Raw genomic sequence first — 27964 nt, forward strand, 5'->3', positions numbered from 1 at the left:
TCATTTTCATACGAACCTTATCATTATTTTAAAGGTGGACATTTCAAGAACGATTTCTGAATCCTTTGTAGGCACTGTGACACTTCGTAAGGATTAGGTCCACCGTCATCTTCCGAACCTTTTTCTCAACTGTTGGGGTCGGCATCCAGTACCTGATGTTTTGGAAAATTTCTTATTGTTGGTGGCCTCATCTGTATCAGCCATTAAAGGATTAGGCCACCGACAATAATAAATTCTCCAAAACATCAGAACAGACAATAAAGCGTCGCGCGATTTTGTAACTAGAGACATGCATTTAAATAAGGAACTGATAAAGCTTTGACTCATCAAGATCATGCTCAGTGCCATTTCAAAATGTCAATTAAAGATGATCAATTGAAACTAGGCAGTACCTACGCAAGCTGAAGATTCTTCCTGTGTCTTTGGTCTTTCTTACATACCTACTAGCTAGCCAATAAGTTGAAATGGTGAGCAAAGACACTTATGAATACTACTGTATTCGCCTGTACGGCTGTGTGAAAAATCATAACAAATAAGATGTTTTTGTGTTAATATTTGGTTAATACTCTGAAATTACGCCAACAAAGTATGAGAATGGTTGCGATTGAGCATATTAAAAAACGATGAACTTTAAGAAGTAGGTATAATCAGTAGTGGTACAGTTATTATGTCACGGAATGGTAGTATATCCGTGTTTAGATGAACACGTTTAACATGTTGAGGTCAGAATAACAAAAACAATGATTTGATGGTGGAAGCGCACGCGCCGGTGCCTCTTACCGGAGTGCCGCGAGAGGTGCCTTGACACGGTAGTGGTAGTGGTGGCAAGTAGCCAGTGATTCGTGCGGACTGCGGATGCAAGCTCAGTGTGGCGTCTACCCTGCCGAGTGCTGCAGCCGCCGCGAACCGCAACATAGTCAGCAAACGTCGATAGTGAACAACATTCAAGTAAGTGCTATTTTCCTATGCCGACTTGACACTTCATTGTGAACTTGAATTAAGTTGCTCAGCGCCATGCCTATTTGCGACTAGGTGTTTGTACAGCCGAATAGAAAACGCATTAATAACCCTATTATTCTCGTGTGTTCTATGATTTGAAACGACTTTATTATTGCGAAAATATACCTTCTTAGTATAGTTTTATGTAAACAGCTGTATGTTATGTTTTCAATCGCTTACTCGTGGTATTCAGTCTCTATTCAATAGTACCCTATTAATGTTTTGTGCGTTTACAACACGAAATTAGATTATACTTAACTTACGTTCTTTAACATAGTCAATCAACCACATGTGCCTACTTATTTGTTTACTTTTTAAAGAAATCATCTGCTTATGTCAAATCAATAGTTTTATATTTAACACAATACATAATTCCACTCCAAAATAAAAGGTTCTTGAGTAGTCATAAATGGTAATTAATAATAGTTAATTGTAAATAGTGATTGAGTAAAATAAGAATACGTTGCTTGAATAAATTATACTAAAAGATCATGTAGTTGCGGCAAACTTTATAAGAGGGTAGCTAAATAACTAATGTGTAATTTTTTACCCGTACTTACTAATGTTAATAACTTTAATCTTTGTCTGTTTCTTGAGTAAGTACTTATGTGAGTTTTTAAATCCTGATACCTACGCTTCTTTCACTTATTGCACGACCTGATATTAATTATATTTTGTTCTTAGAATAGGTAGGATGTTACTAACTGAAAAAAAAACAATATTATACAACGTTTCATGAAACTACATGATAAAACAATATAGATAAAACTATTAGATATTAGTATTTACTTTTAATTTTGTGAACGGCATGACTGAAATTCATATCCAATATATACAAAATCAGAATAGATTTTGAGCCGACTCCAAAATACTTGGGAAAAGGCTAGGCGGATGATAACACGAAATGACGATCATTAGTCTTCAGACTCCAGGTTGCATAGTTTTGAAGACAAAAAGTGACTTTGTTTTAGGTATACTACGGAGTGATAAGACACCAATGACTGATTAAAGGTGAAGGAAAACATCTCGAGGAAGCTTGAACTATAAAAAAAACTGATTGGTATTTATAGGTACCTATCCATCGAGTGAGATAGTGGTCAAACGTGTAATAATTAGTAAGAAATGAATAGGTATTTTTAAATATCTGGCATACCTGCCATTTCTGTTATGATTTTACCGCATTACCGATAGTAATCTCATTCAAGCGTTTTCTAATTAGTTGCGTTTAATGTACCACCGCAACTATAATCAAAGTTTATTAACTAGGTACCTACCAGCTTTTTTCCCGCGGTTTCACCCGTGTCCCGGGGAACTTCTTCCCGTGCCGGGATAATTAGGGCCTATATTACTCTGGAATATTGCAGTTTTCCAACAGTCAAAGATTTTTTTCAGATCGGTTCATTATTTTTGGAGAAATTTTCATTATAGTAGTTTTTGTAAAAGAGAAATAAACACATACCAATACATAGTGTCGCATTTCATAATATGATAATAAAACAAACGTAAAATGGATTTCCTTCCTTTGAATTAGGTCGAGCAGGTCAGCAAACGTGATTCTTTTTGTAATAACTTATCACGACCGCTTTATAATAAAAACAAAAGAAATATTTATGACGTAATGATTGCAGTTGCATTTAATTTATTGTTAATTTATTTTATACTCATTAATTGGGCATATCATTGGCTCGGAGGATGATGAATTGGGCATATGGACAGCGTACAGCTGTCGCATTTGTAGAATTAGGAGAGCTATGTAGTATTTGGGGAAAGCTGAAAACTTGTCCTATAGGTACCTAGGTACCCAAAATTTGTTGCCAGTTCTATGACTATTGTTTTTACACAAACATTATAATATTATTGTCAGTTTAAACCACACATGATATGGGAAGGAAGAGTGTAGCTTTCAAACAATGAAATAATTTTGGGTTCTGTAGGTTTGGAGCCTTTAGTGTACAAATTGTACCTACAAATAAACAAACAATAGAAAATCTTCTTTATTATATTAGTGTAGTCAGATAATCCCTCTGACTAGCCATACAGCAACATTAACAGAAAAAAGGCCTTTTCGAAAAAAAAGTAAAGCGAATGAAATAAATAGGTAATGCAAATAAATTGTACATATTTTTCAAATAGGTTTTATGTTTAATTAGATATTTTCTTTATGGTCATCCTTGGCTTCTGTGCCAGTCAGAGAGGCGCGCAACTTTTTCCCTTTACTAGCGACGAAGCGAAGAGTACTTTGAAGTCTAGAAGTGACATTCTTCACCGTGGATTTTCTCATGAAACTATGTTGGTCCTGTAATTAAAATTTGTTATAAGTACATGTTTGTAAAGAACAGGCTCCCTTCAACAGTGTTATTCCTGCCCCGCCAACCCAATTAAGTTCGGGGATAAATATAATAACCATCATAAAATGCTTTGATACCCTTAGTTTTGTAACTATTATTAAGTTCTAAACAACAATTTCGGTACCTTGCGAAATATCTCTTTGTCTTACTTGTTGTAGCTACCTATCTAGACATTTATTTACTTATATGATGTAGAAAGTCTAGGTTAGGTAGGTAGAGATGCACACCTTAGCAACTTTTAGTATTATCTTAGGGTTGGACGGTCGGTTGCACCATTTAATTATAAAAAAGGAAAACCATAACCAGCCTTCAAGTCGCTGATTGGCGCCGATTTATACAGCTGGTTATGGTTTGGTAATCGTTACATATCCAACCTAGCCTAAAGAACGGTATCAAAAGCAAAGAGATACTACTTATATTGTAGCTTTGTTTTTTCCCGTTTACTATTAATCGATTGCCCTGGAGCTTAGGAGCCCGTTTGTAGAATACCCAGTGTGTCGAAAAGGTTTGGATCCTCGAGAAAACGCGTGGAACTCACGTCTATTGAGAGGCTTGGCGAGTGCGCCTCTGTTTGCGACGTTGACGCAGGATGCATTTCTATGGCTTCCGATTGTTGGCTTGACGATGTACTGGAAAACACCTGTAACAAGGCCACGATTAATTCATCCGGCTTAGAGTCGTGTAACACCGATGCAGATGTGTCAGAAGCACCATCGGATGCCCTCGAGCCGTCGGACGATATTGCTTTGCAAGTGTGCTATACGTGTACTTATATCGTGTACCTATGTAATAAGTATATAAATTGGCAGAATTGGGACAACTTTGCTGTCGGCTAACGTCGGTCAGGTCGGATAATGTGAAAAGTCTCTTACACCTAAAACTTTGTAAAACAAAAATGTAAGCTATTCTTACCGGTATAAGCGACGTACGTCTAGTTTTCTCCATCTTCGGCGCTGCTTGTCCAGACACTTTGAAAAGAGGATCGATATTCAGTCTATTGTCCTCATTAGCGTTGAATATGAAGAAGGAATGGGTTGGCGGAGGGAGGCATCGCAAGATAATGTGTCCGCCAGCCAGAAGAGCACAGAAGAGTGCACCCACCACGGCAATGACAGGCGCGTAGCCCAAGTATTCTATGGGAAGACTGCATTCCGATTTCCGTTCATCAAACCTTAGAACAAACAACATATTTTTATGTTAACAATACAATATACGGGGATGGGTCGTACCTAATCACAAAGAAGCAGCTAGCACAAAGAAAAAAATAAAATACAGAATTTTCTTTGATCTGAGAGAATACCATAAAGTATAAGAGACAGGATTTAATGTAGGTACATACGAAACACCCGATATAACTAGGGCCCGTAGCGCCGTAGCTATTGTTATTATTATGTTTATACGGAAGACACAGCTATTAGTTGCAAGTTGTTGAAACAGGAAGCAAAACCTAGCGTTCCATCCATTGCAGTTGAACGTAGGAAACACAACTAACTCGTGCTTATCACAATGATGGTTACATTCTCACCCATAGTAAAGTAATATACCTTCACACGTTTTATGTAGATAATAAACGGCATGTTAAACTGGTAACTTGGAGGAAAGACCCTTCATAAAATATTATAGTAGGTAGTAGACTAGTCGAGTTATGAATCGGAATAAGTAAGTACTGTAGAGAAACTAAATACTTGAAATTGTTAGATCTTAATCAGCCCCCAATAAAGCTATAATGGAGGTTACCTTCAAATAAAGCATGTTAACGTTACTGTTCGTCACTGTCATTGCATTTAGATCTGATTGCAGTAGGTACAGTCACAGGCTTCATTCCAAGGTTAGCTGCGTTTAATGGTTTTGTTTAATGATGATGATGGTGTCCTCCTAGCCGATTGTCACCTACGGCGGCTGTTCACATATAAGGAGATTAGACAGCTGCGCAAGTCATAATGTGCTCAAGCATTTTCGCGAACACAGGTTCACTCTCTAATCCTTCACTCTCATATTCCGATGAGGTGAAAATCCAACACGACGAGAGATCAGGCGCAGGCTGAGGCACCAGGCTCAAAGCTACTTAGTGAAAGTTACTAAAACCCACAAAGCAATTTCGGCCCGTCCCGGGAATCGAACTCGAGACCTCGTGATCAGCAGTTGAGCTGTGTGACAACTAGACCAACAGGGCAGTTCTGATCTAATACAAAGCAAAGGAGAAAGATTTGATTGATTTCTCCGAGGGGGCTTCGGGCCTACTGAACCAATTTTTATATTTTTTTTACTGTTATCTGACCATCTTTTATGTTGTATCCTCGGGACGCAGTTGAAGCGTAAACCAGCTAGTAGAGACTTTGTATTATATGAATGAAAGCAAGCTGTTACGATTGTTACGAGCGATGTCGGTACCTACATAATAGCTTTGGCATATATCGTTATTGAATGATAGTCCAATTGTCGCTGCGGTCATCACAGCTAGCTACCACCCAGGCCATATTTATTACCAAAGCGCTTATATTTTAGTTTAGTGAGTCGCAATTAGTGGTACCTACGCGTACTGTAAAGGCATGCGAGACTGCACCCAGCGCAGATAATACCTAAATCCACAAAAAAATACGCCTGCATCAAAAATCTCAACTAGTGAAAGACAGAAATTAATTGAACCATCACAATTGGGATTGAGCTGTTCTATGGCAAACTCGCTTATCAAGCTGTGTATTAAGCCCACCAACTGCGAAAAGATATTTCTTTTTTAAAATAACGTTTCTGTAATATGGAGTAACTCCACAAGTTAGAGGTGTCGCGTAGAAAAACAAATTGGGATGGGAACTGCTGTTAAATTTGGACCCGAGTACTATTTTTTCACGCTAAAGTGGTCAGAAAACCAGTCACTTGATAAATTACCTTTATGTATGTAAACTAAAGAGGCCTATGTTCAGCAGTGGACGTCCTATGGCTGAGATGATGATGATGAAGATGATGATGATGTATGTAAACTAACCAATCCGAGACTCCACAGTTCTTGATGCCATCACACACAACTCCACTGGTGAAACAGAAATCTTGTCTATCAATCACACAAAGAGTTTCGTTCCGCGAGTTGCATTTTGTTGGCGGTTCTAGACGAGCAGACGTGGCAGTCACTTGGTACAAGTCAGCCTGCAACCGTTTCGTTTTTAATTGAGACTGATTTTAAATAAATGTCATTTCAAAGTTCAAATAGAGACAACATAAACAAGAGGAGTTAACTATTGCTCTGTCTGTGATTGTGAATCGTAATTAGGTAAGGTTAGTTAAAATAGGTTTCTTCCCAGTTCAGGCAAATCATGCATCAGCACTTATTTAGAATTAAGCAAAAGTATTGTAAAAAATTGTAGGTATAAAGTGAAGTAATACCTAAACGATTTATTTATATTATTTTATTTATTTATTTATAAAAAGGTTTATTCCTTCCATGTAAGTAAAGGCATTTTTTCGTTTTGTTATTGTTATGACTGCTGGCGGACATGGTCATCCGACTGAAGGTTATTTCTACGCTTTATTAGACACGAGGAGGTGTATTTCAACAACAGATCGAATAAGTTGCGGAATTGTTAAATAATAATTGAGTTACTTTCCAATTAATATAGGTATATATATCATTTTCGCAGTCTTAGATACGTAAGCGAAATTTATTTACTTAAATAAGAATATGTACACTACATTTACAAACTAGCCAGCCTCTTGGGTACACTCCCGGTGGGCAGCGATGAGGAGTTTTTTGATGCCATTTTTTAGTTGTATATATGTATAAATAAGGCTTTTTTTTACGTCATGTAAATATCTAGATTTAATATTATACAAAGAAAATAAAATAAAAAAAAAAAAACTACTTTACTAAAAATTAAATACTATATACAAAACATAAAAACATTTCATAGATTGAATTGGTTAAAAAAATTGAAAACACAATCTAACCTCGTTGGAAGCCTTTACTGGGTACCTACTACGTCACGCAGAGTTGGTGAATGTCCAATAAAAGCACATGACTATCGTTTGACTGAACAAACCGGTTTAAAATTCAATAAGAGAAACTTTTTTACGCAAATCCGAATTTATGAGTTTTAAAATCCAACAAAGTGATTACAAAATAAGTACACTGGTGATAAAACAGCTAAAATTACGCTGTAAGAGTATCAAGATCTTACTAGTTTTTAATATTACGTAACTGCAATGTACCACGTATGCGAAAACATACTCAGAACTGTAGAATATTATTTAGTTACCCAGTGACAACTGCAACTGCCGCGTTGGTCTATCGATCATACCTAAGATTAAGCAACGTTCAGCGCGGTCGGTTCGCAGATGCTGGACCACATATGTAATAAACTAGCTCCACCGTGTTTGGGAAGGCACCATTATGGGGCTGATTGTGATTTACATCTTTACTAATAGTCAGCAGTCAGCCAAAAAGTCCAATAACCTTCAACTGTACTGGGTAACTGGGTTGAACAGGTCAAAAGGGCAGAGGTTCCATTTAGCACTCTTGTACACAGGTGATCCCAACATTCGTAGTTGAGACCGACCTATGATGGTGTATGATCGTTGTATACCTACTATCCAAAATTCTAGAGGATAACGGCCCTGAAGAACGTGATGTTCATCTATACTAACATTGTAAAGAAGAAAAATATATTTTTGTTTGTTTGTAATGGATAAACTCAAAAAATTGTGGACCGATTTTTTTTTTCAAAATTGATTTGGGAAGCAACATTCGTCCGGAGAAACATATGCTATATTTTATCCCGGTGCGGGCAATAGTTCTCACGGGATGAGGATGAAGCCGTGGGAAATCGGCTAGTGTTGAATTACATATTGGTTTGTTCGTTACTGGATTGTCCATTTGGATAAGCAAAACAAGTTACTAGTAGAAACTTACACTGATGTCCGAATTGATGCTGCTATTGCTTAAAAATCTAAAACGTATTCTCCCTTTTACGGTGATTACGAAATATGGAGAATACAGATCTCTGGAGCCTATTAGGTCGCAAATTCGCAGGCATTTCTTCTGTTTAATGACGTTGAATGCATCTGCATTGGCGTGACAGTTGGTAGAAATGCTTGTGGGGAACTTGATCACCACGACGAGGTATACGTCCAGCTCAGACTGCGTCACTATGTCCACGTTGCATGCGTAATCTTTCTCGTTTATAGTGCGAAATACCTGGAAAAGCCGAATGTGTTATTTCTGTGATGAAGTGGTATGGCGGGAACCATGATTATGAAAACTTTTTACGAAAAAGTCGATGGCCCTCCAAAAAAGTGAAAATAGTTATTTTATAAACTTTATACCGAAACAGTTCTACTCCACTACTATGCTTGCTTGTAGTTGCTTGAGAGAGCACTGATTAAAAACCTATTTTTTCTGGATTGGTAAAAAATAATGAGGTACATTTATTAACCCATTGTGACGAAACTTTGTTTGATTCTTTTAAGAACCTTTTTGGTGCTTAACCGTAATGGCGAAGTTGCACCGGAACACAGCCCTACTGTGAGAACGCGATGTACAATAATCAGTTAAATATAAATTGAATGGTTATATAAGAAGTGTTAGACTATACAAAAAACATTACATTAGGCTCCAATCGGGTAAAAACATTTCTATACTATAAAAAACCGGCCAAATGCGGGTCGGACTCGCGCACGAAGGGTTCCGTACTTATAAAACGTCCCATACAAATTCAATATTCTGTGCTTGTTGCCGCTATCGATATCGAGCAAAAATGAGCAAAAAAATTACGTTTGTTGTATGGGAGCCTACAAAAATATTGATTTTATTCTAGTTTTCAGTTTTTGTTGTTTTAGCGGCAACAGAAATACATTCTCTCTGAAAATTTCAACTCTCTATCACGGTTCATGAGATACAGCCTGGTGACAGGACGGACGGACTGACGGACGGACGGACTGACGGACGGACGGACAGAGGAGCGAAAACAATAGGGTCCCGTTTTAAACTTTGGGTACGGTACGGTATCCTTAAAAATGTACCCAATTATACAATACAGTAAGTGAGCTAATGAATACTAAGTTGAGATAAATTAGTTTTCTTACTTATGAATTGAATGGTGTGCACTGTGCACACGAGCGAGGTAGGTATATATAAACAGGCATAACGACTAGCAAAAAGTTGCTTTGTTAGTAATAAAATAAATGCATTTTAATTTATATGATAAAAAATACTCAATTTACATAAATATCTGCGATATTCTTTTATTTCTAACATAACTTGGTGTTAGACATGACTTCCTAATGAGATCTTTTTTTACAAAATGTTTTAGATATATCTATCGATGTTTGTTATTTAGAGTGCATTGTATTGTATAAGTGTAAAACTGAAGTCTGGAATCCTTTATTCCTCTTTATTTTGTTCACTATCGAACTACCGTACCGTACGTACATTGCATTGTAGGTACGAGTGGAAGTCGTCCTTCTTCTTCTGAAACTACGACTTCAGCTTTTCATCACTACATAGTACCTTTAAAACAAAATCCCTTCTTCTTCCCAGCAAAAACACACAGAAAGTAAGTAGTGAAGGGCGGGCGTTTTGGGGACTGTCTTTTGTTCAAAAAGCTGATTTTCAGCCTACTTTGAATAAATGACTTTTTATCTTTTAGTCGCTTTCTCTGGCCCTATATCCCTGGGTACGCTTAAATCTTCAAGGGATTTTTTCTTAGATAAAGTGATTGAAGAAGGATGATATGCATTGCATGCTAGCATTGCACCCGTGCGAAGCTGGGGCGGGACCCCAGTTTACGATAAACAGCTGCTGTACCTATTCCTTTAACGCATCTTTATATTTAGTGAAAATTATAATCTTCAAAACAAATGGCATTTTATAACTTTGAAAACCGAAATCTACCAATCAAGCTGATATTAAATAAAAAAGATAAAACTCATAAGGAAATGTTAAATGAATTAGTCAAACGGGTTGATAGTTTAGTAATAATCTTCTGCCGGCAAAAACAACATAATTTCATACAATATCATTTTTCTTTATTATCCACATTTATGTTGGTAATCAAACACAAAATTGTGAATAAAATAAGAATGCGCACTGCAAAATTATGTTGCATGTTCTGGTGTAGGGCAGGTTTTTCTAAGGCAGATCATCATCATCCTCCGAGCCTTTTCCCAAACTATGTTGGGGTCGGCTTCCAGTCTAACCGGATTCAGCTGAGTACCAGTGCTTTACAAGAAGTGACTGCCTATCTGACCTCCTCAACCCAGTTACCCGGGCAACTGGGTACCCATTTTTCTAAGGCAGATAAATCAGCATTTTTCTAACGCCAACAATATCAACGCCAACAATGTCAACAATCCAAAACCACCCCTTCCCCGTGTTTTTGCTTGTAGCAAACGGCATAATAAAAGATACATAATTATAAAGACTTTTATAGGATACCACTATCTACATTATGGATGTTTGACGTACCATAGTGATAGTGTCCGACATTCCCATACCGAATGACAAGTCATAGCGCAGTCGTCCTGAGAAGGCACATTCATTACTCACGTCTATGGGCCTGTACAGAAGGAGCAAACCATGTTTCCCCCCATTGACGACGGAAAATAAATATATTATTACAATTTTTACGGGATGCACCATTTTGTTTGACATTACAAATCTAAGTGGCTATGGTACTGATATTTTTTTTGTAACTGTTCCTTGCTGATTCCGAACGCAATTGAATGCATAGAACGTAGGTCAAAAAACGTATATTTTCACGTATTTTTCTTTTTTCTTGGTGTTAATCGACATATATTAACCAGTATATTAACGCATTTCATTTAATGTGATTATGAACGACACATCCGATATACATATAGGGCTGCCATCTCGAATTTCGTCAAACCCGGACAGAGATTAAAAAAAACCCGGTCCTTCATTTGGTCCGGTTTTTCTCTGGACACTTTTTCAAACATCGCCAGGACGGCCCCCGGACGGTCTCCAAACGAGGACAAATCCGGGGAAACCCGGACGGATGGCAGCCCTAAGTATATATTATATGAGGAAAATGTTACTCAAAATGGGTTGAGATGACCATCGGGATCGTCTTACCCCTATGGCAAGGATCATCTTGTCCACCCAGGTGTCCGCGATAAATTGAGATGATCATTTCATAGGGTTTAAAAAAAACAAATCTTATTTTGAATCCTTAATAAATTACACGGTTTGCTAACCTGCCTTCGAAATAAGGGGGAGGTTTAGTGTCTACATGCATCTATAAAATAAAAGTTTTTATCCGTGTACCCCTGTCTATTCTATTTTTAAATGTGTTGTATGTTCAGCGATTTCTTTTTATTACGTATGCCTATACCTACTGGAGTGGTTCAAAATAAAATCTGATAAAATAGGTAAACTACATACTGAATTAGCTGTATGGTATAAGGAGATGCTTACTAGGAGTATATTTTTAAGATTTCCAGAACGAGGGAACATATAGTAAGACAATTTATCTCAAGATGATGAGACACCTTATCTTTCTTTGTCTTTTATTTATGTTGAATGCAAATATGTAAATAGGAAGTTAATTGCTAAATGTGTATTTGCTTCAGATGTCACGTGAAAAAGCAACAGTGTTTGCCGATGCAGAACCAAAGATAGGAGATGATTATACATACAAGAAAGATCTCCGGACCGCTTTACCACAGTTTCTAGCTGTAAGTGCTAAAAACCTGCTTCTTTTAGGTAAGAAACCAAAATATAACATACAAATGTATAATTATATTTTATCCCATATAATTACTTCCTGCACCGTCGCAGTATTTAGTACTTAAGTATATCTATTACCGATTTCTCGAGATATCAACTCTTTAAGAAAGTATTTTTACGTTTATTACAATATTTAGTTACATAAGTATTTATTCACAAATTATTTACATTAATTGAAAAAAAAAGCATACATAATAATTGGGTTAAGTCGGGGGTTTTGAGTTATTTTATTATTTTTCAATAAGATTTTTATAGTAAACTGAACGCAGGAGCCGCGCGCGATAAACATCGATCCAAAGACTTATCGATCGCTTGATTACTTGATCCGCTGCGCGTGCCCTCACAAAAGGTCCCCTACGAAAGTTTGTTTTAAATAATTTTAGTAGTTTTGGCGTTACAGACAGACAGAGTTTAATCTAACAATTCTTTACCATTTCCAGGATATGGAATGACACTTGGATTCTCCACAATTCTTATGCCAGCCGTACAAAACCCTAAAGATGGCGAAATATTACACTTGAACAAGTCAGAAATTTCATGGATAAGTAAGTGTGACATATCTGAATACCTCTCTTGATAGACCATTGATTATGCAAGGACATTGACAGCGTCTCTGCTGTCCTTATATAATTTTATACAACAATAAACATACGTTTTTATGTGAGACAAAGTACCTTGCATCAAGTTTTTGCAGTGGACGTAAATACTGGATTATGTAACTTACGTGATATGGACACTAGTTGGTACAGCAGTCGTCAACTAACATTGACCGCTTTAGGCTGTGTTCAAAACTTCAAACCAAACGGACTATTAGCCGCCGAATGTGAGCCAACGTTACGCAGTTTACTGTATTTCCGTCTTCCATACAAATTACAAATTCTCTCTTTCGTTCACATCCCACCGACGATAGTTATATAGGGTCCGTTCACACAGACCGGCTCAGAGAGCATTGGCGCACATTTTTCTGCTGCGTCTGCGTGGGCGAGAGCATGCATTCGAAGCCTGTCTGTGTGAACCGAGCTGGTCTGTGTGAACGGACCCTTATTCGTAATATGCATAGACGCGGACATTCGGCGGCTGACAGTCAGTTTGGTTTAAACGCAGCCTAAAAGTCACTCTTATGCAGATTCGCAGACGTATTTTGTTCTTGCATTTTGACAATCGTGTTGTCAGTACTTAAGGCAAGTCAAATCTTGATTATCAGATCTTTTGTTATTGAATGTTTCTGATTATTAACGCTATGGAACATTCGGCGATCGTTCTTGATACTGACCTTCCTAAGACCTCATGGGATTTTTTCAACTGCGTTAAAATATGAGCTTCACATAACAGAATCAATATTTTAATAAGGACCGTCATTAACGTGCTTTCCGATGCAAGGGTTTATCTATCACCAATTAATTATCAATTAACTAAAAATGACTACTGTTTGCAGGTTCTATCAACCTAATTGTGGTGCCAGTTGGATGCGCCTTATCGGGAATAGTGACGTCACCAATCGGCAGACGGAGAGCAATGCAAATGGTTAACGTCCCTTTTTTCATAGCCTGGTTGATATTTCACTATTCAACAACTACGGGGCACTTGTACGGAGCACTGTTCTTAACGGGATTGGCAGGCGGCCTGTTGGAAGCACCCGTAAGTAACTATAATTAATTGACTTTTGCTTTTTTAATTGGGTTAAGGAGATCAGATAGACAACCGCTTCTTATAAAACTCTGGTACAAGCTTTGTCCGGATTGGAAGCCGATCGCATTAGTAGGTGGCGCCCAGGCCGTTAGACGGCCATTGCAGCTTCTCATGTAGCGTTTAAAGAGATCAGCCAGCTGCGCATGACATGTAATAATGCTGCCTTTGCGCAGACAGGTGCACTCTCAGCTCCTTCACTCTCATAGCTCATAGGGACGGCAATCCATCTAGCTTAGGCAAATACTTAGAACTCTGAACTTATTTAGATTTTTTTGCAATAATAATTAATATTATAATAAGGTTAGGTAACTAGATTTAATAAAAACAGCAGACACGTAGTAAGACAGGTAGGTTAAAATATTGTTATTTTCAATGTATTACCCAGTTAATTGTTTAACATTGAAGAGTAAACTCGACCCATATTAACGTCGACAGACATATAATTAATATTGTAGCAAATAGTAGCAATAAATTTTGTTTATCTGTTCATTGTAATTAATTTAAATGGCTTCCCTTGGCCTCATGTACCACTTTCTTTCCTCATCAGATTTATTATCTAGGTACATTAATTGGGTAGGTAATCAATTTTGGTTACATAGTTGCAACGGACTGTCTTGTAATCTTGTTTCTAATGCCAACCATGTGTACAACGGACATTTTGAATATGAATTTAGTTTATGGAACAAACAATAATTTATGGAAAACCAAAATACTGTTCCTGACTTTCAAAAAATCTGCAGTAGTCTTGGTTGTATTAGCTACCTTTTACCAACTACTCAAATTTGTCTTAATACCTTTAAATTTTTCTGGAAGTTATTATGTTTATCCTGTGTCTAGGATGGTAATTCAACGATTAATTACATCAGTAGAGATCAACTAATAAGTTTGTTAAAAACTATTGGCGAAGTTCAATCTGCATTCAGCGAGAGTTACAAATACGAAAGAAGAAGAAGAGTGTCTATCTATGGAGTTTCTTGCCGGTTCTTCTTCATGAGACCCACTCTTTGGAAACGTGCACCTAGCTATTGACGTTTCTTAAGCACCTGTAGGTAGTAGGTCTATGAAGAGAATAGATATATTTTTGCAAATGCCCATGTACAAGCTCAGCTCAGCCATATTTTAAAATTCGGCATGCATAAATTAACATTATTTACCTATGACTAGGTAATCACAATATATTATGTATCTACCTACCACATAGACGAGATCAATTTAATTATTACTAATACAATACATTTTTCAATTAAAACCCATTGACTTTGAATGTTGTTACTGTTCCAGGTTCTGACATACGTGGCGGAAATCACGCAGCCTCACCTGCGGGGAGCCCTGACTGCCACCAGCTCGCTTTGCATCATCCTCGGCGTGTTCACGCAGTTTCTCTTCGGGATATTCATGTACTGGAGAACGGTGGCTTTGGTCAACATCGCATTTACGGTTTGTAATCATTTCTTTTTTTGTTGGGGAGGTGAATAGTCACTGTTTAGGAATCTGTGCTTGAGTCGGGGACATAGAGACCAGGTCTCGTAGCATTTTTTTTTAGTACGATATTTATGTTCTTTAAATGTTGTTACATCAGTGAAAGCGAAAAGCTATCCGAGAAACATAACTATGAATGACATAAAAAATGTTTCTGGAATTTGTATGCAAATCATTTTATCGTCACATTCCTCTTACATATATCAGGTACACTCACTTCATTGAGATAATTCGTGTTTTTGTCTCAAAAGGTGCTTGCGGTAATCGCGCTTTGCTTCGTGCCGGAGTCTCCACATTGGCTGGTGTCGAAGAAACGACACGACGATGCTAGGAAGGTACGAAACATAAACTTTATAAAACACCTTTCAAAACTTGTACTTGTCTTTAAAATTATATACTTTGTACATTTTTTTTATAAAACCGTATATAAAAGAACATTAATTAGGCGTCGAAGTAGTCCTCCGCATCGGTCCTCTCAAAACTTGCCCAGAAGATTGGCTGTATTGCCACTTTGAATGGCCCTCTGGTCACCTACTAATAAAGTACCTTTGTGCAGTTGACAAATCATTTGTAAGAATAGCAATTTAAATATTCGCCTCACACCTGGATGCTAAATAAAGTTACATTGTTCCACTCGGTTTAAACGAAAGTCGAAACTTTCTAATGTGCAATTTACCAGGAACGACACCCAGTATTCAAGGTTCTTGATTTAAGTCTACCACAATCCTTAATCAGATGAAATAAGAAGTAGTTCGTAGGTATATAACTAACTATGATAAATGCAATTCAATTCATAATTTTTTAGAGCTTGCAATGGCTTCGTGGTTGGACAACCCCTAACTCTGTGGAAAATGAACTACGAGATATTCAGGCTTTATTTAAAAGAGAAAAGAAAGGTAATCTAGTCTACCTATTTTACTGTTTAAGAATTTACTTGCAACATTCAGCTTCGTATTAAACACATTGTTTTCTTTTCCAGATCTCATTGAAGTAGATGAAACGATGTCTGAAAAAATGTCGCATTACCTAAAAAGAAGCTTTCTCTTGCCATTCTTTTTGGTGACTTTCAGCTTCTTTGTGGGCAATTTTAGTGGCATGACTACTTTGCAGGTAAATAAAAAAGGTAGCACATTGGATAATGTAGTTAGAGTGGTTAAAAATCATCTCAAATATCATCGATAATCAAAATTAATGTCACGGACGATGACGTTACTAATTACCTATCTGTCAATATATAAATGATCATTTTAACATTTCAGACGTACGCGGTAATGATATTCCAGATTCTAAAGGCGCCTATAGACAAATACTACGCAACACTAATAATCGGCGTGCTGCAAATAGTTGGAGCCGGCACGTGCGTGTTGCTGGTGCATTACACTGGGAAACGACCCCTTACGCTGTTCTCCACTGCGGGGGCTGGGGTGTGCTGCATCCTTGTAGCAAGTTACGATATATATATTAAAATGGTAAAAACGCTACTTTTATGTAAGTATATTATATATAGTCTACGCCAAAAGTCGCTAAGTACATCGAAAGGATGAAAATAGCAACTATTGACGGTCTAAAAGATGACGTCAATAGAAAGAAGGCGACTGTGTGATAGTGTGATGTGACCGGTGACAGAGACGAATGGACGCGTAAAACATCTTATTGCACTGGCCAGAGTAAAATTAGGGCAGGGCAAGAAGAAAAGCAGGGCAAAACCAGCTGCAATCTGGCAAGCCTTGGGAATAATTCACGCAAAATTGCGGTGTTTGATGACCTTTTTTAAAAATAAGGAATCTGCAGCCCCGGATCTTCAATTTTTCTTAGGCGGGGCAAAAACTGAAAAATGCCGCCCCGTCTACCTACCTACTTATGTTTATTTCACCAACTGACTTTTAAAAAAAGTGTCCAAATCATTGTAAGCTCAAACTGTTCGCCAGGTTTATGTTATGAAAGTCGAGACAGATTAATGTACACAAAAAGTTAATAAGTTTTAAAAAGCGCTTTTTTGGAAGCGCAAACTTTTTTGTTTTTGAGGACTCCATAAAAATTGTTATGCTACATTTGACTTATAAAAGGTTAGACAGCTTGGATTTGACTTATGAAGTTAACAACGCAATGTTTGTATAATACTTCGCGAGCGAAGCGAGCGCGAAATTTTTTGAGCCTGCGACACAAAAGTTCCTGATTAAGTACTGCTAAGCAACAAGTAGTAACTTTTTTTAAGTTATTTTTTTGTTGTTGTGTAAGACTCACAAATTAAACTGGGAATTATGTACAAATAAAAAGAAACCGTGATTAGAGCGAGTGTCATTTGTGTTTGTTGATTCGGTGCGTCAATAAAAATAATAAACCATCAGAAAAACAGGACATACACTGTCATTTAGCCGCGAGCGTAGCGAGCGAGAATTTTTTCACTTAGTTGCAGGATGTTAAAAGTGAAAAATAATCAACATGATCAACTAAACAAAGCGAAGGCGACTTTTTTAGAAACTTCGCTTGTCAGTATCATGATACAATGGAACTTCCCTATCAAACGGGTGTAAAAAAAAAAGAATTGCCTGGTGGTGGGGCGTCCCGCGGCGCCCCTGAGACCGAGGCGCCCGGGTTATTCGCACACTGCACCATAGGTTAAGACGGCCCTGTAGGTAACTATTATGGTAATCTGTGATGTAGGATTTAAAATCAGTCAGCCTGATTTTGCCGCCCTCTGAATTTGCCGCCCGGGGCATGGGCCCCGGCTTGCCCCCCCCTAGATCCGGGGCTGGGAATCTGCCATTGGTAACACTTGCCTCGCGGCGACTAGTACAATTAACCCTATGCTACCTACTGTAATTGATTCCTCTTCGTTAATTTTGGGTGAATTGACAATTTTAAAACACGATTTACATAATATTGTTTGATGTTCTTCCAGAACGGTTTTACTACAACGACAGAGTTAAATAATGATACTTTGACGACAAGCATAAACGCCACGTCGGCCGATATTGGAGAGGAAGATGTAAGCATATTAAATAATGTAAAATATATAGGAAATTGACATGAATTTAATTGATTGTTGAAAATGTTTCAGCGAAACCCGTACTCTTGGATGCCTATGACGTTGCTGATGCTTTTGGCTCTTCTTGCACACACGGGCTTGAGACTGCTGCCATGGATCCTCATAGGCGAGGTAAATGCAATAATACCAAATAGTAAACCGATAATTTGTATACGGGAATGTCCCACTTCCCGAACGTATGTCCCGTTATTCTCAAATTATTCAAAATACCCTAAAACAGAAAATAGTCCTGCATTCTGAAACCTGTCAAAACTATAAGACATCAATTTGAAAGGAACACAAACTAAGAAGTTTCTCAACTGGTGGAATATGTCTTAACCTATGAATTTGAACAAGCCGTTTTCCCGCGTTTTCACCCGTGACCCGTGGGAACTGCTGCCCGTACCTAGATAAAATACCTATAGCCTTAGTTGGGAAGAGTGTTGCTTTCCAACAGTAAAATAATTTTGTAGTTTCGGAGCCTGTAGGATGCATGATGGGTGAAGAAAAAAGTCACGCTACTTAAATCCAAAAAAAGTATTAAGTAAAAACAATAGTTTAAAAATCTAACAAACATTCTTTCAAAAATCTATACATATAATAAATCTGTAGAAAAGTAATTTTTGTACATTGAAGAAATTGACAAAAAAAAATAGCCAGCATGTTAAAGGATAACTAACAGAACCCATTTCCATCATTTCCATCATTTTTGTCTGTTTGTCTGTTTGTCTGTTTATCTGTTTGTTTGTTCGGGATTCACGTAAAATCTACGAATTAAATGCAGACAATGCTTATATACAAAAATTCTACGTAACTTGGGATATTACTTAGTTTTTGTTTCATCGAAATCGATTCACTCTATCAAAAGATATGATTAATTTTGTGAATTCAAGATGTAAAATATTACGACACGCAATCTATTTGTCAAAACTGTACATTTGAATGTTGTACTTATATTAGTTGATCGGCCTATTATTAATCTTTACACAGAAAATCACACCTTTATAAGTAACTTCGGAAGAAAAAAAAATATGAAAATTTTGTTTAGCCAAGGTTAAAGTAGCTCCATCTGTGCTAAATCTGTGGTAAATAAAATACATCAAATTTGTCAAAGGAGCGAGGTGGTAAATGACAATATTACCATACATTCTTTATAGAGGACTATTATTTCAACAGATGGAGTTGTGTATTTTCCGTATTTCACCATATTTTAACACGTAGTGTAATTTTTCGATAGACATTTCAATAGTGTTTGTCAGTTTGCCGTGCCACATCAAAATCCAACTATAATTATTACCTTGATGAAAAGAAAATTAATAGTTCTCAGCCAAATTTAAAACGGTGCCATCTAAATTATTTTTTGAACATTATGTCAAAAATGATGACTTTAGTGGAACAATTAATTATCATTTAAAGTTACAGATGGAGTTCATATCAGGATTTTTTCATAAACATAGTTTAGCTTAATCTTCCACTAATGTGGTGGCCTTAAAACAAATTACTTTGAGTGAGTAGTATTAAGTAGACCTTAATTATTTTTTCTGATGCAAAATATGTAAACTTAATCCTAGAAGAAATGAGGATCTATCTCTCGCAAGCGCTGCTAAGCGTGAGGAAGGTAATGTAGGATTCTGTAGCTTTAAAAACAAGCCCAGATACAAAGTGCAGATAAGAAATGGGAGCTCTCTCTATTTAATACCATACACACGTAAAATGCTTTATGCGTCTGAAAACGTACAAATTACGCACCGCATACCAGAGACATGCTTACTTTCAACTTCTGATCGCAAATACACTGTTCACGATTACGAACAGTCTCAGTAAGACCCGAGCCAAGTCTAAAAACCCTAAAAAACACCTTTTATATAAAACTACGTTTGATGTCATTTAATCACAAAGACAGAATTGTTCTCTGTTGCAAATCCTATCCACCTATATCCTATCCTAATCCAGAATGCATTGCAGGTGTGCATTGCACAAAAACCAATGGTATCCTATTCGAGAAGTCAAAAGAGTTGACCTGCCAACGTCAGCTTCTGCGCTAAGCAAGTGTCCTTAATAGTACCATCAGAATTACATTCATCGTTGAATGAGGTGAATAAATTTTCAGAAACCACAATAACAGTAGGAGCCAAAGCGTATTATCGCTTCATAGAGCTCTGATTGGCCCCAGGTGACCAAGTCAGGTCTGATTTGTTCGTTCATCAGATCTTTGAAAGTGTTTCGGTGGATACTTACTGTCGTCCTGTTTACGTGTGACACAAAATATGGTATATAAACGTCCTCCGCAAGAGCGAAATTTTCCCGGTGTGCGGTAGTGACGCACAGTATACAACACTTATGTTTCTTTTGATTTGCTGGCTCCACCAAGAAATGACAAATTGCGAGCGTACATTCTGAAAATCTTGGCAAAACTACAGGTTTCAAGTACGAACACATGAAGTGGACTCTCACAGATACGTACATTTTGCCTATTCGTGAACTAATGCAAACATTTCGGTGGAGTCCCGGCTTAGGCCTCCCCCACATTAGGCGTGCGCGATCCTCGGGCGTGTGAGTAGCGCGGGCGCCGCGCGTGCGTCGCGAGCGCGTTGCGTGAGCGTCGCGTTTTGCTGCCCTGCGGCATTTGCAGCGCGCTCGCGGCGCGCACGCGCCGCTCTCCTTGACGTTTAACTGCTAAGGCGTTTAGCGGGCGGCGGGGATAGCAGGCGAAGGGGTAAGAACGCAACTCGAGCGCCGCGTGCTCGCCGCGAGCGCGTCGCTTGCACTCTTCACACATGCCGCAGGGCAGCAAAACGCGACGTTCACGCAGCGCGCTCGCGACGTCCGCGCTACTCACACGCCCGAAGATCGCGCACGCCTAATGTGTGGTCAGCCTTACCATGAGTAAGTGAAACTATCCTACCCTATGCGCCTGCTGATGATGATGACTCATTTTATCATCCATCCAGCTATTCCCCAACTATGTTGGTGTTGGCTTCCAGTCACCGAATCTGTTTGAGTACCAATATTTTGCTTGGAGCGACTACCTATCTACCTATCTATCTTTAATCCAGTCAACTACACAAGACGATATCCATGGTAAGACTGACAGACTTTCTGGCTTCTGATTAGTCGCAGCAGCTGCAGAAAATGTACAAATGACAGCTTTGTCAGACTCAAAGCATGTAGACATATATTTATTTGATTATAGCTGTTTCCTGTGAAAATTACTTACGCACCATATAAGGTAAACGCGGGTGAAGTCGTCATGCCCCAATAGTCGTCAATTAATCTAAAAACTTTTATTTATTATTTCTACTGAACTTAAAATGGGCTGGTTTATATGTCAACATATTGTTGATAATATAGTGTACAATTGAAATGACAATACGGGGTTTTAACGGTCATGGGGTCTAAGATATGTTATTCGAAAGGTGTGTGCAGTTTTTTCGTGAAGTTCAGCTGTCAAAAGTGAAACTCAGCACGTGGTTTTGTGTTTTGATTTAAATAACTCCAGTGGGGTCTGTGGTATGTTTCTTTGTTTAATTAGATAGTTAAGTTTATTTGCTAACGATGTAATATGCAATTTGGAATACTTTTAACATAGAAGATATATTTTTTTAATGTGACATCTATTGGTACTTTAAAACTCCCATTTGACCCAAAACCCGTCAATTTTAGAATTATTATGACGACTACTGGGACATGCTCAAAAATTGCACCTAAACTCGTCATAGTGAGGATATTTTGTGTTTTACAGTACAAAATGCGAATAAATAGCTAATATCGGGACTTTTACAAAATTGTTAACTCTCTAGAACAAACATATTTAAGTTTTAGACTACATTTGTTGATAAAACTGCGTTTCTTTTAAGCTTTTTCTTAGGGGTACATTTTACTCTGCTGGTTCTAGATGCACGTACACAGTTATGTTATTCGATTCAATTAATATGTTTCTTAATGGCTAAATCCCCTGTTTTCTATAAGTATGCACTTTCTACGAGTGTTTTTTTTTAGGTATATATTGGCCGCTGTAGGCCTCCGCCATTCTACTAAGGACACGCGATACACATTTACCGCTTTGGGTACTTGTGCTGCGTTGGCCTTTGTTTCTACTACGCTTGGATTACAATTTGTGGCAAGCCAAAATTGACTGTTCTTACACTATCCCTTTTGTTCGAAATAACTGCATGTCGTCACGCGTATTGTGCCGCGTCTCCCTAACGTACCTTAATAGCGCCTGAATAAAAATTATGTCATTCAACTAGTTTCGACGCAAAAAAATATTAAAATAAGTTTTAAAACTAAGATGACGTAGCTTCCATCCCTGTCACTTATTTGCTTGTCGTATTCGATATTGATGGGTAAAGAGTAATCTTAAGTAAGATTTTTTTATTTAAAATTGTATGTACCTAGTCATTGCATGATCGTTATTTTAATAGCAGATCATGACTGAAAGAAACTACAAGCAAGAGGGCCTTTTAAAAGTCATAGAAGCTGTAAATCAAGGGGCCACAACATCAGATGCAGCAAGAAAATTTAAAACGCCCTTTTGAGACAACTTTAATGAAATGGTGACACAAAACCGATGATTATCCTTGTATACATATACCTACTATAGAAATGAACCCAAGGACAATCCCCGGTTCTGTGCTAAACTATTGTTAACTATGGAGGAAAACTACTTGGGCTATTGCGTTGGGATGTTATAGTTCGGCCATTCAGAGAATGCGTTCCTGACACGTCGCGATTGAACTGACGACGTAATAACATTCATTGATTATTGATATAATAATGTTGTTTTAATGCTCCTCAATTGTTAAAACGGTAAACAACCAGCAAAAATATTTTTATCGTAACTGCAACGCCATTGCAAAGTTACGTCGTCAGTTCAATCGCGACGTGTCAGGAATGCATTCTCTGAATGGCCGAACTATAGTGGATATAGGAAACTATAGGAACTATGGCACCTGCCGATGACAATGTATAAAATATATGTTAAAAGGCAGGTGGATAGGCTCGCCAGCTCACTTACTGGGCCCCCGGGAATCAGTCACTGAATAGCAACAAGGGAGCAATACATGAGCGGCTGAAGGGTGAGGATACCTCGGTGGACTTTAAACGCAGATTACGCGCTCCCTGCGGGTCCAGCATCACCGGCCCAATCGTCACTTACCACGAGGCACCTACCCTCCGAGCCGGGCTACTAACCCTGCTCTAGCGACTCCACTCTGGACGGCCAATGAAGGCAAGCCAGAGGCGGAAGACCTATCCCCCGTCATGCTTCACTTCGGCCAGCCGGAGTGAAGCAGGACAGGGACAGCATACTCACCCAGGAGTACTCGGTAAATATAGCCCCGCGGGGTCGCTACTCCCCGTCATCCACCTCAGATGTCCTGCGGGGCTAATTAAGATTATTATTAGATATTTCTTCCAGACCTCGGGACTACAGAGTTCCGGATTTTTGGAAGGCGAACGTGGGGCTGAAGCCAACTCGCTGAAGCCCTTTATTGTGATGGGATGCTAATAATGGACTAGGAATGGTGAAACTACGGGAACTATAGCACCTGCCGATGACAATGTATTAAATACATGTAAAAATGGCAGGTGGAGACTCGCCACCTCACTTACGGGGCCCCCGGGAATCAGTCGCTAAATCGCAACAAGAGGGCAACAGGTACATGAGCGGCTGAAGGCTGAGGATACCTCGGCGGACTTTAAATGCAGATCACGCGCTCCCTGCGGGTCTAGCATCACCGGCCCACTCATCACTTACCACGAGGCACCTAATCTCCGAGCAGGGCTGCTAACCCTGCTCTAGCGACTCCACTCTGGTCGGCCAATGAAGGCAAGCCAAGAGGCGGGAGACCTATCCCCCGTCATGCTTCACTCCGGCTGGCCGGAGGTGGGGGACAGTATACTCTTTCTTAAATATTTTAATAGTAATAATTCTACTCGTGCTACATATGCACATGACTGCATGATTATATGATCGATTACGAAATATATTTTTAGACTGATTTTGTGATTCCAAGCATTTGATAGATAGGAATATTAATTAAAATGTAACTATGTATCTGATTTATTGAATACATGCTCTTCTAACAGATTATGACCTGCTATTCTAAATAGGGATTTGGTTTTATATCTATCTACCTAATGTTTCAAAGGCATAAGTATGCTTAACAAATTCAAGCACAAAAAAAATGTACATAACTTGAACCTTATGTTCAAGAGCAGAGAGTTTACATTAGCATTAAAAGTTGACGAGTACTGGGAATATTTGACGAGTATCCGTACAAATCAGACGACTATTGGTACAAATCGCCCTTTTTTTACTTTTGCCTTAATAAGTACATAAACCCATGAAAATTATTAAAAAACATTAGTTACTTAGAATAATGAATAAATACCCTATCACGTCATGCAAAAATTTTCATTTTCTACTGAATATTTAACACACAGTGGCGCTTCAAAGTCGGTGATTTCCGAAATCCGACGAGTATTGGTACGTTTACCTTACGTAATAATTTTCCAAATTGGCTGAACAACGTCACAAACTTTACTTCTTTTGTTTAGATAAATGGTCACATCCACAACACAACCTTGATCAATGAATCTATGCGACTGCTAAGTGCTAATCCTAATTATACTGTCACGTGAAAGAATGCACCTACGGGATAAGTAGTATTTTGACGATTCTATATTGCCCACGCAGACGAAGTTGCGGGCAACAGCTAGTTACTAAATAATTCGGACATTTAGTTTGAAGAAAGAACCGTGGAGCGTTTTGTCCAAAAAGAGTAAAGATTATTCTTCCGTTATACTTCTAATAAATCTTCTGTTTATTTTCAAGGTCTTCAGCGCCAAGACACGTTCTGGCGGCGCGGGCGTCGCCAGTGCAGTTGGCTACTTATTCGGGTTCCTCTCGAACAAGATGTTCATAAGCATGGTTGATACCTTGTCGATATGGGGCACATATGGCTTGTACGGCATTGTATGGTACTGTATACCCTTACTTGCAATTAGTATATTTTATGGTTAAGTAGTTTCACCGGCTCCTGATAGTGTCTGATAGCCGACAATCAGGAACTTGGTATCTGATTGCAATGATTATTGTATTACTAACAAACACTTTATCGGTAACCGTACCGTACCGGTGCAACCGTACCTTAGCCCATTAAATTAATGTACCAAATACAATTGAATAAAAACCTACCTCTTGAATACTCTTACTTATTACTACTGTTTGAACTAGCGCAACATTCTGAAAATCATATCCATATCAGAAGTTAAATGACTTAAAACACTAATTAATATTTAATTCTCTTCCAGTTTTGTTGGTGTTATCATATTTTATTTTATTTTGCCCGAAACTGAAGGCAAAAGATTGAATGACATTGAAAGCCATTACGCTGGGAGAACCAAGCTCACAAATAAAGTATATAGATCTAAGGTTTGTATTAAACACTGTTATAAGTCTAGTTTGTATCAAACAAAGAAGCCAAAGCATGCCCTGGGCTGCGGGATCGTCCAAAAGAGTTACCACGGCCCTGGCAGATAAAGGGCTTAAGAAGGAATATGACGGACTCTTACCGACTACTTAAAATCCACCACTTCCTCACACTGCAACCAATGACCCCCCCTCATTTAATAATTTCCCATCAAAACATGGATCACACAAAGAGTAAACACCACTCACTATTGCATGTAAGTAGTAGGTATAATAACAATAAGTATATTTTTTAATTTCCAGAGAAAACCTCAAAAAGATGTGCACGAATTGAAAGGCGCCGTAAATCCAACATTTGAGAGTGATACTTCTAAATTATAGTCGAATTATATTGTGAATGAAGTGACTGTAGCTGCCAGTGATTAATATTATGGACATTGCATAATTTAAGATATTACACCAGTGTCAAATTCATACATAAGTCAAGCAATTTCTTCGTGAAGAATTTCGTTAAAGCAGTTTTCCATCGGTTTGAATGAAAATGCATGTCTGTTAGTTAGTAAATAATACAGAAAAAAATTCCAACAACCCTTTGGTCTGTGTAAGTTTCAACCGATGATTTCCACAATTATCAGTAACGGTCTGTTCCGTGCCACGGATGCGTCTCAGTCCAAATCTCAGTTGAAAACGCAGCCTGACGATCGACGCGACGGTATTAAAACTTTTCATACAAAAAAGTAAATATGCTTCCATTTTTGGTAAGCTGCCAGTAAATGCTCATTCCATATCTATACTAATATTATAAAGAGGAAAACTTTGTTTGTTTGTTTGTTTGTTTGGTTGTAATGGATAAACTCAAAAACTACTGGACCGATTTTAAATATTTTTTCACCATTAGAAAGCTATATTATCTGCGAGTAACATAGGCTATATTTTATCCCGGTGCGGGCAGTAGCTCCTACGGGACGCGGGTGAAACCGCGGGAAAACGGCTAGTAATTAATATATTAATTTCCCCTTAAATAATTGTTATTTTCATTTGTAATTTGAAATAGGCCATATTTATAATAATCATTAACTCATGTTTAGAGTGAAGTACACATTTCTAACAACAATGAATAAAAACTGTGATTAATTTATATTGTAATTTTAAGTTTATGAATATGTTACGATTCTTGTGATAAATGTAATCAATAATTACCGAGAATTATCACAGTGGTTTTATAGTCTGTTATCACAATGCATTGAGTTCTAATTGTTGATTCCTATTCCTATAACCCATCTGTATGCTTTTTGCATTATATAGTGATTGTTTGACATTTAGCTCCATATAAATTATGCCTTTTATCTCTAATCGCATAAAAATGCATAGACAGGTTATAAGAATGCACCGTAAGAGTTTCTGGCTCCATGAAGTTCTGGCGTTTTACTCTATAACTGTTTTACACTCCCATGCCCCTAAAATTAGTATCAAAATTAGTCGACAATAGACTTTAGTTTATAACGACAAGGATCCCCGTAAACATGAGCATTTTCGATTCTTAATAGGTAGGTATGTAATTGTATAGTAGTAGGTCCTCGTTCAATCTAAGCTAGACCGGAATTTTAAAGGGATCAAGATTTTTTTTATTTAATTCATATCCATCAAAAAGTAAATATAAATAAATAAATAATAAATAAATACAAATCTTTATTTTCTCTTCAATTACAGTGTTAAGTACATTACAATACAGGTTGCTTTTGTAAGAGAATGGTGTCTGTTTAAGGTTACCCCTGTGTTACAGATCACCATTTATCCTTTTGAATGTTATACAGCACATTTTGTAAGGAGAGGCAAATAAAAATCCTAAATACAACTATGTCTATTATCATAATGCCTGTATCACAAATAATTTAAAATAAAATAGGAAAAAGCTAACAAAAATAAGTCTCTGCACTTATTATTGCACATAAACATTTAGATCCATCAAAAAGTAATTGGTAATTATTGATAACCAGCCGATAGGTATACCTACTTCACAATGTTCACCTATTTTACATAAATAAATATGAATAACTTAAGTATAGTAAATAATAACTAAGTTAGGTGCCTATTGTGATCTTTTATAACATAGACAAAATGTTTATACAGGTACAGAAATATAATTTTAAAATCGAAAGATTTGTGTTTGATTAATTGACTTATATATCAAGGAGGGCTGTGACCATTTACGAGTAAGATTAAATATAAAAAAAATAAAACCGGCTCCCAAA

At 37.6% G+C, this 27964-nt stretch overlaps 2 protein-coding genes across 3 annotated transcripts; one reads left to right on the forward strand and one right to left on the reverse strand.

The window, feature by feature from the left end:
* Positions 1–840: 840 nt before the first annotated feature.
* LOC124645369 (facilitated trehalose transporter Tret1-like) lies at positions 841–27870 on the forward strand. 2 transcript variants are annotated; one of them, XM_047185172.1, is made up of 14 exons: positions 841–948; positions 11925–12057; positions 12522–12626; positions 13517–13719; positions 15052–15207; positions 15501–15584; positions 16055–16145; positions 16229–16359; positions 16509–16718; positions 18152–18238; positions 18311–18409; positions 25116–25261; positions 25595–25715; positions 26016–27870. In XM_047185172.1, exons 1-14 carry the CDS (start codon positions 856–858, stop codon positions 26091–26093), a joined length of 1737 nt encoding a protein of 578 aa, XP_047041128.1. In that variant the 5' UTR covers positions 841–855; the 3' UTR covers positions 26094–27870. The 2 variants fall into 2 exon arrangements, with proteins under 2 accessions (XP_047041128.1, XP_047041129.1); XM_047185173.1 differs by lacking the exon at positions 18152–18238.
* LOC124645370 lies at positions 3146–10986 on the reverse strand. Its single transcript, XM_047185174.1, has 6 exons — positions 10801–10986; positions 8248–8532; positions 6331–6488; positions 4260–4518; positions 3886–3987; positions 3146–3295 (listed from the first exon to the last, which is right to left on the reverse strand). Exons 1-6 carry the CDS (start codon positions 10984–10986, stop codon positions 3146–3148), a joined length of 1140 nt encoding a protein of 379 aa, XP_047041130.1.
* Positions 27871–27964: the final 94 nt, after the last annotated feature.

Source organism: Helicoverpa zea, chromosome 31 (genome assembly GCF_022581195.2).
Source record: "Helicoverpa zea isolate HzStark_Cry1AcR chromosome 31, ilHelZeax1.1, whole genome shotgun sequence".
Lineage (NCBI taxonomy): Eukaryota > Metazoa > Arthropoda > Insecta > Lepidoptera > Noctuidae > Helicoverpa > Helicoverpa zea.